The 21,740-nt window shown below is 34.7% G+C and overlaps 2 protein-coding genes across 3 annotated transcripts in view; both read right to left on the reverse strand.

Moving 5' to 3' along the window:
* The window catches only part of LOC117119970 (carbohydrate sulfotransferase 14-like), an 8,421-nt gene extending 3,156 nt beyond the window's left edge, over positions 1-5,265 (reverse strand). The window contains exon 1 of one of the 2 annotated variants that reach the window (XM_033264955.1): positions 4,949-5,265. Coding sequence is in view for 1 of the 2 variants with exons in the window: in XM_033264954.1 (XP_033120845.1) it covers positions 4,949-5,036 (88 nt within the window). In the remaining variant the exon portion in view is untranslated. The remainder of the gene's footprint in view (positions 1-4,948) is intronic. The other variant, XM_033264954.1, reaches the window with a different exon arrangement.
* A 9,503-nt stretch (positions 5,266-14,768) lies between these two features.
* Positions 14,769-21,740, reverse strand: part of LOC117119969 — a gene marked incomplete in the record, with an annotated part of 23,575 nt that continues 16,603 nt past the window's right edge. The window contains 3 exon segments of the mRNA XM_033264953.1: positions 14,769-15,141; positions 16,170-16,380; positions 18,972-19,195. Coding sequence (XP_033120844.1) covers positions 14,854-15,141; positions 16,170-16,380; positions 18,972-19,195 — 723 coding nt within the window.

Raw genomic sequence — 21,740 nt, forward strand, 5'->3', positions numbered from 1 at the left:
TAATAATAATAATAATAATAATAATAATAATAATAATAATAATAATAATAATGTGTATTTATATAGCGCTCTTTACTGGTGTCTCACAGCGATATCAGACAATCAGCCCATCTCCCACCTAGTGATTTCATCGAAGATTCGCATGAGTTCTACGATTTAATCCGCTAAAAGGAAAGGTCGTCTATACGAACTTACTACGTGCTATAGCTACGAGTGAGGTACGAACTTACGGAGTTGGTTACGAGTTATATACGAATTATGCCGAGCGAAGCACCGAGTTTACTACGAGCTTTACGAGATTATGCCCCTTTCCTACATTCACGATTTTTGCTACGATAGAGCACGATTTTAAAAAGTTTTAAAATCGCGCTCTATCGCAGTGATTCGTACTCAAAAAGTTCAAGTTTTACGTTTCATCAAGACGCTACTAGGACGCCGTCAAGATGTATTACGGCATTAATGTGATAGTGCGACGACATTTTTACGAATTATAACGATAGAGTTACGATTTGTGACGACGTACTACGAAATACCAAAATTTTAATTCGACGTCACTACGATTTTACGAAGACGCAAGCACGACGTTAGCATGATTTAACAAGACGCACATCACAAAAATAAACATCACATGACATGACAAAAAAACGACTGTTCAAACACCATCAATATTTGCAAGCTGCTGCTATAGAAGAATAAGAAAATTTGTTGGCTGCTACAGTTTTGATAATCAAGAGTAAGCGTCGGTCACGTCGAATGCATAGGCCTAAACGAAGTGTATGGGTACAGCCATGGCTCTTACGTCGTCCATATTTTAGACAGTATGAACACTTACTAGTAGAGTTAAATTAGAGTAGTAGAGTCAAGTGATAAACTACGGGTCTTGATGGTATCCTGGTGGTATCGTATCTAATCGTCTCAGCACCGCAGCGACGTCTTGGCTTGTCGTAGGTGTTGTTGGTAGTACGAATGGACAAGACGCAGTCACGACAAACGACGACAACGTTACGCCACTCACACGATGCCGCTGCCGTATACCAAGATCTTTTTCACAACTACGATTGAGCACGAATTTTTTTTAACATTCCAAGAAAATCGTGCTCCATCACGATGACATCAAGATCCAGTACGATGCAATACGATGAATTAATTTTGCCCACGACATTTACGACGACGCCATTGCGATTTTTAAAAATTGAAAAATCGTGCTCTGTCGCAGCAAAAATCGTGATTGTTGGAAAGGGGCAGGCGTAACGAGTTTGTATTAGATTCGAGTTAAATACGAGCATTCATGTTCCTGGGGATCGTAATCAAATCGGTGCGCTCATACTGAACTCGTACTCATTTCGGGGTGCTCGCATCAAACTTGTGGATTACAAAACTGCCAACGAGTATTCCGAGTAGTGTATGAGTAGGTAGGAAGACCTCGAGTACTCTACGAGTTACCTACGAGTCTTTCGAGTTTGCTACGAGTTGTCAACTCGTAGCACTATTTTTGAACATGTTGAAAATTAGCGCCACGAGTTGAAACTCTTCTAACCTGTATGCTGAAAAAAACCCTAGTTGAGAGGGGCTTTAGTCTATTGGAACAGGTGGGTTAGGAGGGACTTGAATTGGTAAAGAGATGAAAACTGACGAATGTTTAGTGGAAACTGATTCCAAATCAAAGGTGCCTAGGCGAAGAAGCCCTTAGGCTCAGATTAAGGTGAGTTCTAGTAAAAACAAAAATGAATCCATTTCAGACCGAAGGCCAGGACGCAATGGAACATAGAATGATATAATATTTTGATGGTAAATAGGAGAACATATTTATATATCAAGAGATGCAATCTTGTAAACAATGCGTTTTTCAACTTTAAAGCAATGAAGTTGGTGGAGCCAAAAAGAGACATGATCATACTTTTTACAATTAAACACTAGTTTAGCAGCCTTGTTTTGCAAACTCTGAAGACATTTCAATTCATTTTTGGACGAGAAAAGACGTGAGGATGTGGATAAAAAACCATATCGGAAGTAAGCATGTAACAAAACTAATACAAAATAATATATATTTAAATATACATATATACATATACATATCTATACATATATATATACATTTTTATACATATATATATATATATATATATACATATATATATATACATATATACACACATATATATATACATATATATACACACATATATGTATGTATATATATAGGTGTATATATACTTAGTATGCGTGTAGTCTATTCCGTGGGATTTTGCCATTATTATGGTGGGAAATAGTTTTATAGTAGGCAGCTGTGAAAGTAGCTTTATATTGACGGTTTCGGTGTGAATCACACCGAAGACTTGTTTCCATTGGGGTCATTCTAGTGGTGAATTGGGCAGTACACCGGGAGACAACCCTTTACTCTTTTTCGAAGAATGTACTGCGTTCTTTAACGTGCACATGGGCCAATTTGCATACGAGACCAACGGCTTAAATGTCTTATCTGAAAGGCGGTGCGCTATCGAAACTTGTATTTCAGCCCTCGAGCTGGAACACAAGGAAAGGCAGCGATGGGAATTGAACCGGGGATCTCCACGGTTCAGCGCACACACAGTGGCTACCACCAGCTTAGCCGACTGAGCTAAGCTGCTCTCACATAAATTGAATCGTATTGGTTTCTGAATTTTTCACCTATCATTGTCAGCCAGGCAACGTCAGTGGTTAACCGTTGTTGATAATGTACAAAGCTTAATGCCTGTCTCTTATACACATCTAGATGTGTATAAGAGACAGCCTCTGGTCTACGACGTAATGTATACTAGTAAATCACATGGTACTAACTTGGGTATGGGGGATACACCTCAACTAGCAGCAGCATAATAGTTAACCTTATACGTGCAGATTTAACCCCAGACAGTTTCTTTCATACAACTGACTGAAAAGCTGACACATGACATTTCCTTTTTCGAACGTTGTTTGTGTCTTATATATAGGTTCGTAATTTATATAATATAGATATAATATTATATAGTGCAGTACTATAATATTATATCTTAGTATAAAACATAATCCAAATAAATACTCTAATACCTAACAATGAGCACACTATAATGGGGTGGCTCTAAATAGCCCTAATGTTTCAAAAAATTATATATTAAAAAAAAAACAGAAAATATTTCCTCGCGCTATGCAAAACATAACATGTTAGTGTACATGCAATTTTTACGAATATTATTATGTGTGTCAATTTGTCCAATATCCTGTTTTCTTACTAGTTTGCCAGAAATAACTTGCTCATGCGTTGTTTAGGCGATATTTCGGTTTCAATCCAACTCGGCTACAAACCAACTCTGCCCAAGCAAACTCGGCCCTAAAAAAACTGAGCAACTAACTCGATCTTAACCAACTGAGCCCCAAATCGACTGGCCCACAAGCCAACTCGTCCTTTATCCGATTATTACACTACAGGCCATAATAGAGTAGGCCTATAGACGAACTTAGCTGCGTTTAAATTGAAGTGAGTGTTGCCCCTTTTCAAAATAAATTTCGCCTGTTTACGATATTGTTGTTCATCATTCAAAAAGGCGATACAGTTATTGACAAACATAATCGATAACGCTTCCGCTCTTGAACGTGTTTACTGCCACGATATTAATTATGCCTATTTAATCCTTTACTGAATTCCTGCATTTTATAACAGTTATTAATTTTTTTGAATTTCTGTAAAACGATTTATATTTTATCTTTATTGCTGATAACTGCAATATTTTATATGTATTGGGGAAACCACTATATAGTTGATTAAGTTCGCTTTTTGGTTTTCCTCTCTCTTGCTGTTGTTTCTCATACGCGTCTGTTTGTTCTTGTCTTTTGTATATTTTTTTTTGAGAGAAATGAATTCATTTAAAATGCAATATCTACTATTACACATACTGTACATGCAATATATCGTCGCTCACATCACGAACTAACACAATTAAATTCAATTGTGTTAGTTCGTGAAATAAAAAAAGCGCGTCAAAATACGCGCTGTTGTCGTTAAGGACTTTTTGTGTGGTAAAGAATACAAAATTGCTTGACAACCAATACGCGCTCGTTTTGACGCGCTACTGTGATTTCACGAACTAACACAATCGCATGATTAATTTGCTCCCTTTTATTAGAGACAAGGGAAATTACAGTTGAACAATAGCGAACAATAGGAACTCAATCGGGTTAGCATGCCTTAGTAGTTCGAGATCTTTCCATGTAATTTAACTGTTCCCTTTAGAAACGATGTATTTGACCAATGTTTTTGTTAGAAAATTATAATAATTTAATAATTTATTTTATAGGAAATTAGCTTCAAATCGAAATCCACACAATCATATATATCAGAGAGTCAGTTTTCTTAATTTAGTAAAATCATTAATGAATTCGTCATACATTTATCCTACCATTTTTTTATTTTCTCCAGATACGTCATATATATATATATGTGTGTGTGTGTATATATGTATATATATGTATATATATATATATGTATATATAACTCACCTTTTTAACATGTACTTTTCTTAAATTTCTCTTAGCATTTTTTATTGTTATTGTTAAGCGCATTGAGGCTTTAGCATAATGCGCTATTTAAGCCAAAATCATTATTATTATTATTATTATTATTATTATTATTATTATTATTATGATATATATATATATATATATATATATATATAAAATGTAATATATATTCTCCTTACTTGAAGAAGGGCGAAGCCAAAATCTTATACGTTCGTTTCAAATACATACGGCAATTTTTTGCGTCTAATTATCTGAACCTATAGCTTTACAATAGCCTAAACACAATATATTACATTACTATAATACTATATCTTAATATAAAACATAATACAAATAAATATTGTAATATTAGTGGACCTAATGTTATTTCATAATATTATATTTTACTCACACAAACAACCAATTGAAAACTTACCTGATAATTTCATAGACCATTGGTTAGCTAGGCACAGAATTGTTGCAACCATCAAAAAGAACCCTAATATATTACATTTCCGTTTCATTCTAACAGATTTTAAAAAATCAAGTAGGCCCAACAGCGAAAATTATACGACGTTCAAGTTCTATTTCATTTTCATCAATGTCCCAATGACAAGCTGAAGTACGTCAACAAAAGCGGCATCGAACCGTGCAACGTACCTGCGTCGAGCTGTGATCGTTGTTAGCTGGACAATGTGGCCATCTTTCGTTATTAGGCCATAAGGCATAAGGTATTTAACACGACTTAATGCGCTTACAATATAGACAATAATAGCATTCTATTGGCTGGACACGATTAAAAAACTGGTGTCATGGAATGGCTTCCCAAAGCATATTTTTCATTGTATTCTTTTTAGTCTTAATAATCAGAATAATGTAACTGATCCCGGTGTTATTATTGATAATAGGTCAAAATTTTCGATGCGCCTACCTTTTCTTGGTATAAAGAAGGTAAGAAAAACTAAATACTAAATACGAAGAACTTTACGAAATACGAAGAACTTTATTGCAATCTCAAATCAAATCAAAATTCAAGTTTAACAAAGGTAGGGAAAAACATTTTAAAAACATCACATACGAGTAACATACAAATATAAAAAAAATAAAATTAATTTAATAAAAGTCAATTTAATTAATGAAAATTTAGTTAAAACCTCAACTATAACAATAAATAATTCGCTAAAATTTGAAATTTATGAAATTTTATTTACAATTAATTAAAAAATTTATTGCAACAGGGGAAAAAATAAAATCAATAAAACAATTCGTACCGACACCCCAAAACAAAACAAAAAAAAAAAAAGAATAAAAAACGACTAGCGAAAAATGTCAGAATTACGCATCAGATAAAACCTCGTGTGTACAGGGACGATTTAGGCCTACCAGTTATTGAATAAACCAGCATTTGTTATGGAATTCTTTGAATGCTCGGTTGTGATTCTACGGAGCGAAAATCACGTTGACACCTTAGGTTTTATTATGTCTCACTAGCTTTAGGCAAAATATGTTTTAGCCTGTGCATTGTGGATTTTAACTTCTAAAAATAGTCCCTGCACAACCGCATGGACTATTTTCGTTAATGTTCTAACATACATTAACGATATGGTATTTGCTACTAGTTGTAAATTATTGCTCTACGCGGATGATTCGGCTCTGGTAGTTTCTCATAAAAGCGTTGATTTCATACCAAATCGACTTGAACAGGAACTCAGTTCAGTTAATGATTGGCCGATAGATAATAAACCAAACAGCATAAAAATAATTATTTTAATCCAGAGGCAAATGGTTTGTTTAAAGAGATTAAACCTATAATACTGCATTTATTTTTTGTGTTTGTGTTAGTTATTGTTTCAGGGACCACAATGGAAATAAGTCGGTCGTTTGGCTACATTATTGTGTTTTTATCCCTGAATTCCTTTATGTTATTTTATTTATTGTTGTATGTGATTGTTCGTGAATTGGTGAATTCTAAATAAATTAAAAAAAACAAAAAAACAAAAAACAAAAAAAAAAAAAACAACGAGTGCGCCTCTCCGACAGTAAAGGGATATTTAAAAAGACCTTGCACACTCGTATCTAACACTATTTAATATAACCTCTGAAGCCCTACATTGGATTTGTTCAAGCTGTTTACTCTGCGTTTCAGTGATACATGTTCCCCAAACTGGAGCTGCTTTTTCTAAAACATTATAAGAGAGACTCATACCCGGAAAGGTAGCTTTATTATCCATATGACATGCCTTATTTATGGATAATAAAGCTACATTTCCGGGTATGATTCGCTATTATAATGTTATTTATTTTTTTAACAATTAAAAATAAGTAGACACTTGATTTACGATGTTAAATTTGTCACGCTCTGCAAACCAAACAAATTTCATATTTTACTTCAAATAAGGATCGAGTACCCCGCAAGAGTACTGTAGCTCTTTAATATACAATTTCAAATGGCCAGGATGCCTCGGTAGTTATATAGGCAAAGCAGATAGATGTTAAAAGGTTCAAGCCATTTAGCATTCTCGTAATGCAAATAGGGTGTACATGAACACAAAAGGGCCCGGTGGGATTGTGGGGGTGTTGGGGCGAAGGAACAGCCGCTCCGTTGTTTGTAGCGTTTTGTGGTGTATTTTTATGTCTTTTCTTGGCACAATTGAGTTAATTTCGGAAGGATTTTTTTTTGCTCGGACAGCCTTTGAGGCAAACGTCAATGAAATTTGATAATTCCAACGATCTACCCTTTTTCCATAATTTTTCCAAGTTTTCAAATATTTAAAAATTTATATCATTAAACGTTTTGTATCTCATTAACCAGGTTTTTCGTCAACGTTTAAGAATAATAATAAGAGCGTGATTAACGTTTCTAGTGTTTACTGCACATTTTTCTCCTGTGTAGATACCAAAGTCCGTTTCAATGTCGCAATCCACTGGCACAAAAAGTTTTATCAAAGAATATAGATAGAAGAAGAACGAGCAGCGAGCGTATTTTGCATTACAGAATTGTTACGCTTTTTACCAGAAGTGCCTCATATCATGCGAGTCAGGCCCTCTTGCGGCAGTGTGTGAACTTCCTACCTTGATAATAATAATTACAGGTAAGAAGGTGGAGGGCGGCCTTTTCTAAACATTATATGTATTTATATAATACATTTTTATACGAGTATATATAGAGCATATACTATTATTTTATTTTTTTAATTGAAGACGATTATATATATTTAAGTGAAATATATTCTTATGTAGGCCTATATAAGCCTATGTTTGCATCAATTGCCTGTTATGTCCTATTACCTAAAAACATAATATTACATGATCTACTGTTGATTGCAATGTATTTCATAATGGCTTGTTTCGAAGTAATTACGATAGTTACAATTTTATAACGAAAGATGATTGTATATATGACATTGACATTGATTTAAATATTGTGACCGAAGCAATATCATTCGCCAAAAATAACAAGGCCCCTGGGCCCGACTGTATCACGAACGAACTTTTAAAATACGGTGGTAACATATTGCATTTTTATCTATTTAATTTATTCGGGATTATTCAACTTGAAAAGATACCAAATGAATGGGATATGGGCATAATAGTTCACATTTTTAAGAATGGGGTAATGTAATTATTTGAAAAATTATAGAGGAATATGTCTTACTTTGTGTGCATCGAAGATGTTTAATAGATTATTTCTCAGAACATATCTTCTTATCTTGAGACTAGAGGTGTCTTAACGGAAGTCCAGGGAGGCTTTAGACCTGGTTATAAACTTGAGATATGTATTTTTTAGGTGTATTTGTGTATTTATATGTAAACTGTGTTACGTATTTGTGCATATGTATAGGCCTATGTCTTTTTATGTATATACATTGCGTATTTGTATGTATGTATATAATTTTATAAATAATTTTATAAATATATTTTTAATAAATAATCAATTATGTTTGGTTTGTTTTTTGCGTATTGTAAGATAGATGATTGTCTATATTTTTTCTAGTAGTTTATTTCGGAATTACTAATTAAGTTAATATGTTTTTCAGAAATTATTTTTATGTTCTTTAATTAGTTGATTTACTCATTGCTTCATTCAGAATTTTGTTTCTGATTCTGATTTTATCTCAGTGATTTTGTTTGTCAGTTATATTTCTTGTTTTGCTCCGTTTATATGAATTTGTTGTTTTGGAACGCACCGTCCTACAACGTGTGCCACTGATGTAAAAGTGTACGTTCGAATAAATTATTATTATTGTTATTGTTGTCGCGCTATATAAGTAAAACTTATAATTATTATTATTTTACAAAAATATGTCATGGCATACCGGTAGGCATTTTTGCATTGTATTTAATGCAAATGTGTTGTCAATATATTTTTGCTTTTCGCAATTTTGTCTGTATTTTCGATTTTCTATTTTGAAATGTTTTATTAAGTAACGGTTGGAAAGAATATATGGTGTTAGAAAGGAACTGGAGTGGGGACAATTTGGGTCACGGTGTTGTATACATGAAAGGGAAAGGGGGGGGGAGTGATTATGATTTTGATGTTGTATTTGTTGTTTATCTCTTAGATTTTTAGATTTGCCATGTTTTATATGACGTTAGTTTTTTTGTTTTTTTTTTCTTTTTCTTGGACGCACCGTTACACGTGTGCCCTGTTGTAAAAGTGTCGATTCCAAATAAGGCATACAACAGGGTTTTTTTTTTGTTTTGTTTTTGTTTTTTGTCTTGTCTAAAGCCTGGTTTCCATAAAAAAAAAAAGTCGGTACACGCTCTCGCAGACTCCTTTAGCGACGCTGATTGGTTGTCAGTTCAAACAGGGTTGTCAGTTCAATCAACGCTGTGCAAAGATTGCAGTGAAAACGTGAAACGTTGTGTAGCGATTGTATGGAAACCAGAGCTTAGGGAGGCAGAGTCATAATTAGTGTAAACAAAGAGTATAAATAGAACAAGAGAGCCAACTACGCTCATTGAGAGCGTAAAAAACGATACGCCATACGCAGCTAGTGTAGGACGCCAACTAACGCTTGTATATACTTTTTATTACCAAGTACTCCACCGCGCACGGTCTGTTTGTCTGTTTGTCTGTTTATCTGTTCTCCACAAGACACAATACTTTTGTTTTCTGCTTACTGACTTCATAGCGGGAGTACTTCTACTGCGCTGCACTGGGTAATACAAAGTACATACAACCGTCAGTGGCATGACGTTTTCAAAAACGCTCTCTTGTTATACTTATACTCTAACGATTGCTGTTGACACCGGGTAAATGCAATTATCACTGAAAAAACATTAGTAAAGATTATAAAAGTTGGCACTGAATCAACGCTACAGAATGCAGACTGTCTTTTATTCGGCTTTAATTATGTTGAAATTCAGCATGCAACTGAATTTAAATGGTTATGGTTTGATCCGCTTCTGATATGGCAGATCCATAATATTGATAATCTTGCAGTTGAATTTATATTGCACAACTCTTACTCATATTTTGTAAAAGAAATTCTTGTAAGCTTCTGAAATGCTATACTTTTTTGTGTATACTGCACTTGCGCAGATATACTCTATGCTGTGGTAGTGTAATTTTTCTGTAAAATGGAATGTGTTAAGGTTAATTTCAGTTCATCTTGTGATATTAATAATAATAGATGAATTTATATAGCGCAAATAAACGAGGTCTCTATGCGCTCGGGACTAGATGTTGCACCATTCAATAGCCTTCTCCTCCACTGTGGGTCACTTCATATCCTCTGCAGCCAGTAAACCGGCGCACTTTCATCTGTCTACGACAGGGGCTGAGTGAACCAGTACACCGGGGTAACCCCCTACTCATCTCGAAAGATGTACTGGGTTCTTTAAAGTGCACATAAGCATTTGTGTACTGGGCCTACGGTTTATAGTCCTTATCCGAGAAGACTTGTTCCACCACCAGAGACAGATGATCAATGGATGATACCAACTTCTCCGATATCTTCCGATAATTGACTACCGGTATGTTTAGAGTAATTTTGAGCTATAGTTTGTAAAGTATACACATGCTATATCAGAAATATATTTTTCTAAAATCATTGTTATTGTATTGTATTTGTTATTGATATATTGAAAAGAATAAAATAAAAATACGAAATATATATTCATTATTGTTTATTCATAGGCAAATATATAATACAAGACTCTATTAATGAATGATAGGTATATACAAATAAGTAAAAACAAAAAAAGGAATACACGTAATGCAGGAATTATTTTTCATTAAATTTATGTAGAGTAATTCTGTAACTTCATATAATTATCTATATTCATCAAGAAATTATGTACAGGATAAAAGGTATTGCGCATTCTTCATTATTTATAGAGAAAATATTATTTGTTGTTCGACCAGTTACAGAGACTGAACACATACATACTACCACTACATAGTTTTTACATACTTCCGGCTAACAAATACCACGTTAATTGTTTTTGTAAAATGGGCGGTATTCACATTAAACGTTAGGCCTATCAATTTCATGACACGCTTTATATAGATATAGCCATAGTCATTATTATTATTATTATTATTATTATTATTATTATTATTATTATTATTATTATTATTATTATTATTATTATTATTATTATATACATGCATAGAATTAAAGTGTAAGAGATCCCTGTTTGGTTGTAAAATAAACATGTACCGGTATATCATGGCCGAATCGACGTTTATGTTAAGCTTAATAAATATGAAAATATTGCTTTTTATAGTTATAGTTTTATTATTATTATTATTATTATTATTATTATTATTATTATTATTATTATTATTATTATTATCATCATCATCATCATCACCATCATCATCACCATCATCATCATCATCATTATTATTATTATTAGTATTTACACACAGCTAGCTATAATACATATAAAGAGTAACAGAGCTGCTTATCTTTAACTGTTCCATGTTATAACCAATGGTAGCCATTGGATGTGCACTAAACTATGGGGATTTTGTCTCCTATGTTTAATTTTATTAAGCTCCTCTCCCAATAACATAAACGTCAGTGTTCGGGAAAAAAAACATCTTTTATAGCCTTTAGTTTTTATTGACAGCATGGCCCATGAACACAGGTCTCTTCAGTACAGAATAGGGAATTCTCGCAAAGCTCTGCCAAAATTGATCTCGAGAGTGGCGTTGCAGTACGACTATCAATGGGGGAAGCCCATTCAAACTTTCTAGCAAAGATCTTATAATAACAAGATAGCCTAGCGTTCTTCGCGGTTCAGAAGCGTCCATTCACGCCGAATGCAGGAAGTAATTATAACCATAGTTGTTGTTCAAGATTTCACGTAGATCGTACATGTTAAATTTCAAATGTAATTGTAATTGCAAGAGAACGCCCTACTCTGCATTATTTAACGGAGTTTGCACCTAGAAATCTTTGATTTCTAGTTACGCAGGACCAATGCGTTACTATACTATAAGTTACCGACTATAGACATTGAGTTGATATTATTCTCATAGATGAACACTTTAAGACGTATTCCTTAACAGAGTTATTATTTTTATCGTTAGCATTTAAATCATATCTTTGTCTCAACCTATTCTTTCCTTCAAGTCGTGTACCTTAATGTGGCGATTTAAATTTCCCGATTGTGAAAATCTTTGCAGGCATAGGCGGCATTGGTAAGGTTTATCCCCGCTGTGAATCCGCTTGTGTTTCGTAAGAGTTGAGCTATCGGCAAACGTTTTTCCGCAGTCATTACAGCCATATGGACGTTCACCGGTGTGTACCCGCATGTGTGTTTTCACGGAGGAACTCTGGGGGTAATATAAAATATTGAATTCAGTTAAGTGAACAAGTGAACAGACGCACTTGATAGAGGGCGACAATCAGGAGATAAATCGAATGTACCGTCCCTCAATTTTTTTTTTCCAGAAAGATAAAGGGAATTGTTTGATTCAGAATCGAAAGCATATATAGTTTAATCGTAAACGTATTTCTAGTTTTTTAAATTATTACTGTATATCAAATTGAATAATGCACTGAATGACGAGTTGATTGGCCTATCGGTTAATGCAGGGGAGCTGCAACTTTCAGCCATAATATCAGTGTGCTGGTTCGAGCTGCAGGAACGTCTGTGGTACTGGTGTTAGAAAAAAGTCTTCTCGGATAAGGAATTTAAACCACAGGCCCAGTGTACACAATGGCTCGAACCAGCGCCGGTATTATGGCGGTAGGCTGTGGCGCCCCTGCCTTAAGCACTCCACCAGCACTTGAGTTAAAATTATACTCAGCTGACTAGCACAAGATTCAGAGAAAGCAGACAATGCATTCGGTGCTGGATGCCTCTTTCCAGTACTAAACCTCATAGATTCTTTTATATATACATTATATATATTAAGGGGACACAAACAACTAAATAAATTTCTCTTTAATATGGGTTTTTGGCATGTTTTCATACAGCGATGAGATACATTCTTTATATTTATTATTTTATTCTTATTGACATGAAAATCAGTTACAATACAATTAGAACTAATTTATAGCAATAATTTGCAATCCAAATACAATTCATTTATAATAATATGACATCAGCAGAAATTAATTGGAAAATAATATAATTTTATAGGTTCCCAATATTATTTCATGATGCATTGTTAATGACCAAATATTTTTTTTTAAATACCCAGCTTTCTATTGGATGAATGTAGCATGGATAGAGTAACGACTTAAAATTAAGTGTTCATGTTAGGACTGCTGTTGTTGCAATACAATGAAAACAAATTAAGTGTCCTCTTATTAGGGGTTATTTGACCATTTGGTACACTCACAAAGTGTCTCCGTCCCCTTAATAGGGTGTCCCTTTAATAGAGGTTGGCCGTAGTGTTAAAAAAATATTTTACCTTCGTTTTACGTTAAAGTGTCTTCTTAATAGGGAGAGTGGGTTCTATTGTATTATCCGTAATTATAATTATATAACGTTGAGANNTGAAAACATATAATCATACCATTATTATAAAGCACAATTTATGCATACTATATATTCCACAATACTTTATAATTGACATTTGAAAATTATAAACTCTTCGTGAATACATACATGATGCTGATAACAATGATGGTTAAAAGACTGCGGTGTTACTTGTTATGGAATCCTCAATTCACTCATGTGAACCTTAGAGTGTGTAAGACCATTATGTGGCTACACTCTGAGAAAGCATGCACGATTTTCTACTTGTAATAATAATAAATAATAATGTCATTTTGTTAGGCGCACGTATCCATCCCTACTAGGGGTGCTCACGGCGCCCCTACTTTCAGCCCTTTAGCTGAAACACAAGAAGAGCAGCGGATCAAATTGAACCTTGTACCACTAATAATAATGGATATCATAGAAGAAAAAATAATAGTTTCAAATGCAGATAGTGCTAACAGTAATTTATCGGATTGCAGCAAAATCTCATCCAGGAACATGTCGGGTCGTAGATTATTAGGCCCCAAAGGCTGTGTTCTCACACGGCAGCTAACGGTTAGCAGGATCCGGATCTTGCTAACCGTTAGCTGCCGTGCGTCCATACGACCGGAAGATCCCGATCCGGATACCAACAATATGATGATCTAATCACTGGCCAATAAGAAACTGTAAATTGTAAACGCGTACGTGTGATTGGTTGATGATAGAAACGCCTTCAACTTGCTAACCGATAGCGCTTGCTAACCGTTAGCGTAACGGCGTATACGGATACCGCTAACGGTTAGCGCTAACCGATCGGGCGTTCTCACGCAGGTGCTAACGGTTAGCGCTAACGGTTAGCTCCCGATCCGGATACTAGGGCTCTCGTGAGAACCAAGATTAATGGACCGTTCCGTTAAGTCATATGTGACAAAAAAAATTGCTTCAGTGTTTCTGATAAATTTGATAATGACGTATATTTCACGATATCAAATGTTCTGAGTTGATTTGCATACATTGAAGGTGTTCTGGGGCAAATTCTTAAAACTGCATTTCAGAATTGATAGGAACACCAATACAAAATGGTTATCTTTAGAGGTTATTTTCTTTACAGAATTCCATACATCTACATTAGAAAAGTATCTTACTCCGGTTGTACTCAACATAGGAGCTTGATTTAAAGACCAAAGTAGGGCCTAAAGCTTATCATCTATGTAAATGTTTGTGTATCATGTATGGTACCACAACTTTTATTTTGTGATGACACCTTATAAATTATACTAACATTATGAGGTGCGCAAGAACTAGTTTTTGAATTCACAGACTGTAAACCTTGTTTATCGTCTACGTCTGTTAGATTCCTTATTCTAATTACAGCTTTTATACAAGTATAAGAATTGTTATTTAAAAATTTCAAAGCTCATACCTGGTAATTTCAGCTGCTGGTTTCACTAACATGTTGCCATACTTCTGTTTCTCGGTGTCTGTGTGGACAATCTTCTGTATGGATTGAAGTCTTATATCGGTGTAAGTGGGTAGACTTGGGTCCGTCGACTGATAAAAATTTCTCGCAGATGTTTGTAGCATAACATTGCCGTTGAAAGGAGTACACTGTTGAGTCACATTCCTCTTGTAATTATTTTCTTCAAGCGCCGAATGTTTTCCGGAGTAAGCGAGTCGGGGATTCACCTCAACAACGCCCTAAAAAGTCATCAGTTATGTGAATAAGAAAGTATAATGCATACTCCAAGTATTGAAATACACGCCATCGTGTTGGGATTCAATATTTCGATGATGACATAATTAATGTCAAAATATTGAATTCCAACACGATGGCGTGTATTTCAATACTTGGAGTATGTATTATACTTTCTTATCTGAGATTAATCAGTGGACCTTTCAGTTTTATGTGAATAAGCTTACTACAATCACTATGAAAAAATACAAACGTAGGCCTAACTGATTACATAAAAGATAACTTAAAGCGTCTTTTCATCTATTTTTAAATCTTTCTTCTTTCTACTGAATAAATAGGCCTATGACCTCTCCGGACTATCATGATTACGATGCCTTAGCGCGTTGATTCGTTCGTTAAGCCGGGCACTAACTGGCCCACTGCGTCGTACGACGGTAGTACGACCGTCTCACGACGAATCCAACTCCGCCCCCTGTGAGCGATAGACGACGCGACGCCGTCTGCTGATTGTCTGTCAGCATATGAACAGAATGTCATTAAAAAGATCCGTTGCGCGCGCCCGTAACGTTGCGTAATTCATAGAACCGCGTCGGAAGACGACCGTCGAGCGCAGCTTAACACGTAAGCAATAGAAATAACATAATGTATAAAAATATCTAAACAATTACTATGTGTCTTTGTGTGTAGCTTTCTGCGTTTGAATGATAACATTATATAAAAATCGTAGCCATTTCCTTACATTGTTAAAATGGCATTCATATCTTGATTTGAAAAATCACTAAAAGTCCCCACCCACATTCACCTCCCCCCCCTCCCACCTACCCGGAAATGTTCGAAGCAAGGAAATTACACTCAACGTTAAAAACACGTCATATCACCTTATTATTTGCGATAGCGACCCTTTAGGCCTACCGAATCATGGAGCCCCAACTTCTCCTTGCCCTTCATTGCTTTCACGCTCAATATTCAAGAAAGGCGAGTGAACTTGAAATTGTATACCACTTTGGATTTATATGATTATGATTATTTTTACCTGGGTATATACCCCATCGGAGGCGTATCCTGTCAGATCTTTTTCGACAACAAGCATCTCCGAATGATGATATTGTTGAGGACCAAAAAAGCTCTCGAAATCAGGCAAATGAGTTGAATGTGTTCTGGGCTGAATATATCGGTGTGACAGCAACGTTCCATTGTTGGCCTCTTTGTCATTAGTAGCGTCCGACGATGAGTAATGTATACTTCTAAAAAGGGGAACACATCTTTCTCACACGGCAGCTAACGGTTAGCAGGATCCGGATCCTGCTAACCGTTAGCTGCCGTGTGAGAAAGATGTGTATAAGAGACAGGAAGTATACATTACTCATCGTCGGACGCTACTAATGACAAAGAGGCCAACAATGGAACGTTGCTGTCACACCGATATATTCAGCCCAGAACACATTCAACTCATTTGCCTGATTTCGAGAGCTTTTTTGGTCCTCAACAATATCATCATTCGGAGATGCTTGTTGTCGAAAAAGATCTGACAGGATACGCCTCCGATGGGGTATATACCCAGGTAAAAATAATCATAATCATATAAATCCAAAGTGGTATACAATTTCAAGTTCACTCGCCTTTCTTGAATATTGAGCGTGAAAGCAATGAAGGGCAAGGAGAAGTTGGGGCTCCATGATTCGGTAGGCCTAAAGGGTCGCTATCGCAAATAATAAGGTGATATGACGTGTTTTTAACATATTGTTGAGGACCAAAAAAGCTTTCGAAATCAGGCAAATGAGTTGAATGTGTTCTGGGCTCAATATATCGGTGTGACAGCAACGTTCCATTGTTGGCCTCTTTGTCATTAGTAGCGTCCGACGATGAGTAATGTATACTTCTAAAAAGAGGGAACAAGAAACATTATTTATCTAAAAACAGCCATGTACAGCGCCACCATAGGTTCATTTAAATTTCCTTGTGATTATATCTCACTCAGCTATTTCAATCGTTAATTAGTAGCATTGTTAAACAAGAAAGGTAGTTGACGTCAATCACTATCCAATATGTGAATGTTATTACTCTGTTGATTAATACTCTCTATTTTTAGTTAATCGAGAGCTTACTACCAGCATGTCACACCATGCAGGCATCTGTAGGCATATGATCCTAATGGCCAACGCAGCTCGACGCGATTTGTTGTGGCGTCCGGGTCTATGTTAGTGAAGCTCGGTTTCCATACTATCGGCGACAGTCGCCGACAGTCGTCGGAAAGGTTGAACCTGGTTCAACTTTGCCGATTGCGTTGCAAGCGAATCGGGTTGCCTTCACAACTGCGTCGGAGCAACTAGCAATGCACCCTGATTCGTCTGCAACGCAAGGCTGAACCATGTTCAACCTTCCCAACAACTGCCGGCGACTGTCGCCGATAGAGTAAGCAATTGTATGGAAACCGATCTTCACGCAATAGGGTCGGGGACAGTCGCGTCGTAAAATATCAAATTTTTCTCACGACGACCTACGATTATTCCTGATAATATGCCGCTGTAAGGTGGCCTTAGGCGTGACAGCACTAGAGTAAGTAGGCCTGTTGATGATACAGAACGGTACTATTATTGCCCCTATATCTTACGTTCTCGATCTGGCCGAGCCAATTACATTATTTGTTGTGCTCTGAATTTAGTTTATTGGGACTTTTAAAGTTTAGAATAGGCCTAACTAAAATATTATAATTCACCTATTGGCTCCAAATACATTATTAAAAATATTAATTAATATAGATAGCAATGGCCGTATTCGACAGGTCGCTCTTAAACCACGCCTACTTCCACAGTGGTAAAATTCTACTTAACGAATACGAACAGACGAATAGAAAATTAGTTACCGCGATACACGCTAGCGTAATCAAGGTTGATTCAGCTTGTGGCAGTATGGGTTTTTCGTAAGGAAAAAAAAATTGTTTTCTGTTGGCTACAATTATGTTTTACTTTATGTGGGTAAATATTATAATTATTATTTTCTGAAAATTAATCTAAAATATATTAACGCCAATGTTGTTATTAAACTGACCAATCGGTTGGTTGTTTTGGTCAAGTGGTTCACCTTAATCTCCGTTGTCTATTTTACGAACCAACCGAAATGAAAATAATACTCAACGAAATATTGTGGCAACGAAACGAACCAGTCGAATACGGCCACTTTTTTTGAGCTGTCAAATTTGTTTTATATGTTGTTTGCACTGAGCTGTTTGTTCAATACTAATCAAAATACTATTGATTATTAGGTCTAAACAGGTTTTAAAGTTAGCGTAAAAATTTGTTACCAAATTAAAAGTAAATTAGCACAAACAGTATAGGTGTAATTTTGCCCTGGAAATGTAACGAATACTCAGTACATTTGAAAACGACTGCGAAAAAAATCGCAAGTTGTTGTCGGTTGGGAAGGTAGGCCAAAATTACACCTATACATGTTTCTCCTGACGCAAATCCAGTTATTGTCTATTATTCCATCACGACAATAACAATTACTATCACAATAACAGTGTTATTTATTAACTAAGTACGCATGCGCAGATTATTATCGCGTTCCATTTACGGTCCTTCTTTGTCTACCGTCGTGAACGCTCACACGTGGGTCGAGACGTACATAAGACGAACGGCTTAAACGTTTTTTTCTGAGAGTTTGTCTGCAACCTGTAACTCACAAAACAGAACAGCTAATAATAATGATAAGATGATAATGATGATGATGATGATGATAATAATAATAATAATAATAATAATAATAATAATAATAATAATAATAATAATAATAATAATAATAATAATAATAATAATATTAATATATTTTGACTTACTTGTACACATTTCGTTTCGTTTCCTGATTGATGTCAGCTTGTAAGTGTGTAGTCATATCGACGTAGTTTTCAGGCCGGTGGTGATTTTCGTAGGCGGGAAAGTATGTGTAAACACTTTGATCTACACATGGGGCTGGGTGAAAGGCCTGATGAACATTTCGTAGCTCAGTGTAGACTGAGGGCGGTATGGCCTGCTCAATCGAGAGGGGTGACGAATACATTTGCCTCTGCATTTTTTTTTCTGGATCTGAATTTTTAGATTACATAATGTTAAAATTTGCAGACGACGACCATACATGGCTGTCGGCGTATTTTAGGAGGGGACATGGTCCACCAATGAGAAGATAATAATAATAAGTCATTAAATAAATAAGATTTAATTAATATTATATTAGCGCAGGCGCCTCACGCCTATCTGTACAGGCGGAGTAATATGGTTTAGGTCAGAGGTCATGCCTTTCGGTTAGAGAATGTATCCTAGCTACGAGACGCTCTCTGACAATTAATATGGCCCCAGTTCAGACAAGAGGTGAGTCTCTCTGAACTTTTGGTTAACTTTATCCCACCCCCACCCCCTTTTACTCCGCCTATTTAATTATTGATTAGTATGTAGTTAGTGGGGTGTTTTGTTTTCCCCCATATTGGGCCCAGTTTGGGGCAAATTGTTATTGATTACTTGTCGTGAAAAAAACGGCCATAGAAACCCACTACTGCGTCTGTTGTTTATATGTCTGGTTCCTTCCTGGCCCCAACCGAGTTCAACAAGCCGAAGTCTAATATTTTAATAATAATAATAATAATAATAATAATAATAATAATAATAATAATAATAATAATAATAATTATTATTATTATTATTATTATTATTATTATTATTATTATCGATAAAGAGAATACCCAATTATGAGGATGATTATGTAAAAATAATCATAATCATAATAATAATAACAATTATATTAATTACTATTATTTATATTATATAATAACAATAATATTATTTATTATTACTATTTATATTATTTGATATGATAATATGATATAATGTGATATGTTGTGTGTGTAAACACAACTAATCATAACAAACATCAAAATGTATGCTAATACAATATATAATGATAACGGGCCTACAACAGTTTTATTTTTTTATGTCAGGGCTTAACATTATGAAAGAACCCTATTTGCTACATCCAAGAGATCTAATAACATACCGCAAAACATGGAATAGAAGCCCAATGGGCCTATTCTCGAGATAAAGCCCATCTCAAAAACAAGCCCATGAACTTCTAAGAAAGATAGTATGGGCTTCTTTTCTATTTTTATTGTAGCATGTTTAAAAGAATTCCCACACAAGATCAACACCACTGGGTTTGGTACGGTGAACAGGATTTCGCGCATGCATTTAATTTTTAGAAGCCTTTTATTGAAAATAATATTTAATTGAAAAAAAAATGTATTTTTAACAGGGCTAGGTTGAAGCTAACTCAAGCTATATAGGTTCATTAGAAAATTGTTAAAACAATTAATATATTTTACAAATGTAGACACAATTAATAAATTATACATAGGCCATAAGCCTACTTGTTATTTTATGCTAATAAATTATATTTAATGCTTGATAATACCGTAAAACCTCGAATTAAAGCCCAGTGGGCTTAATCTCGAGATGAAGCCCATCTCGAATTGAAGCCCATCTCAAATTGAAGCCCCCTCTTTAGATCGCAAAATTAGCCTCGAAAAGAAGCCCATCTTAAAAAGCCCATGGGCTTCTTTCCAAGATAGCATGCTTCTTTTTGAGACAGTACCGTTACTGTACACAAATTAAAAATATATATATTTAAATTAAGCTTGGTTTATACAATTATAATTTCGGTGATTTAATGATAGTTAAGTACACTCCATGATTGATGTTACAGTGGCCTTAATTATTGTTTTATAGTACAAATTCAAAAAATTTACAGCATTCATTTTCAAAAGAATTCCTCTTTACTTTGCAAAAGTAGCCTAAAAAAAAAAGCCCATCTCAAAAAGAAGCGGAAAAAAAAGAAAGAAAAGAATAAAAAAAAGAAAAAGAAGCCTAGGGCTTCAATTCGAGGTTTAACTGTATTCATTAATCGGATTTCATACAAAAATCAATACACAATAATCATTGAATAACATCAAATTCCGGTTTTATTTGTCCTCACGGAAACTTATTGCAATTGCTCAAATGAAAATACATAATTTAACAGACTAAAATATTTACGCTATAAATATTACCTCTAACAAATATAGAGATACTCTTAAATAACAAAATACAACAAAATACTTATACAATTTCAAACAGAATTAAACTTACCTCTAGTCCTAATGTTGACCACTAACGATCATTAGAAGAAATGCACATAGTAAACATTAATTAGGAGAATTTATAGTTCTTGGATTCTGGTGAATGACGTAATAAGAAGCTCAACAAAATATTCGGCCAATTACAGCATACGACATTATCCTGACGTCACCAGTCACAACTCTCATTGACCAAAGCATTTGTTTTTCTGATGAACATTATTAAAAATGTTTTTTTTTTTTCATTGGACCTTTCTTTCTATCCTTCTTTTTCGTATTTGTAGAATGCATTTTGTTTATTTACCATTGAAGTAGTTTTGAAATTGTTTTCTTATTTTCTATGTATTTTAATTTTTCGGCTCGCCTCGACGTTCTTATTACAAATAAAATAAAAGATAACGTTTTTTTTTTAATTATTATTATTTTTAAACAAACATAGATAAACAT

The sequence above is a fragment of the Anneissia japonica genome, unplaced genomic scaffold, assembly GCF_011630105.1.
Source record: "Anneissia japonica isolate Jap-2015-1 unplaced genomic scaffold, ASM1163010v1 scaffold287920_len488460_cov166, whole genome shotgun sequence".
Lineage (NCBI taxonomy): Eukaryota > Metazoa > Echinodermata > Crinoidea > Comatulida > Comatulidae > Anneissia > Anneissia japonica.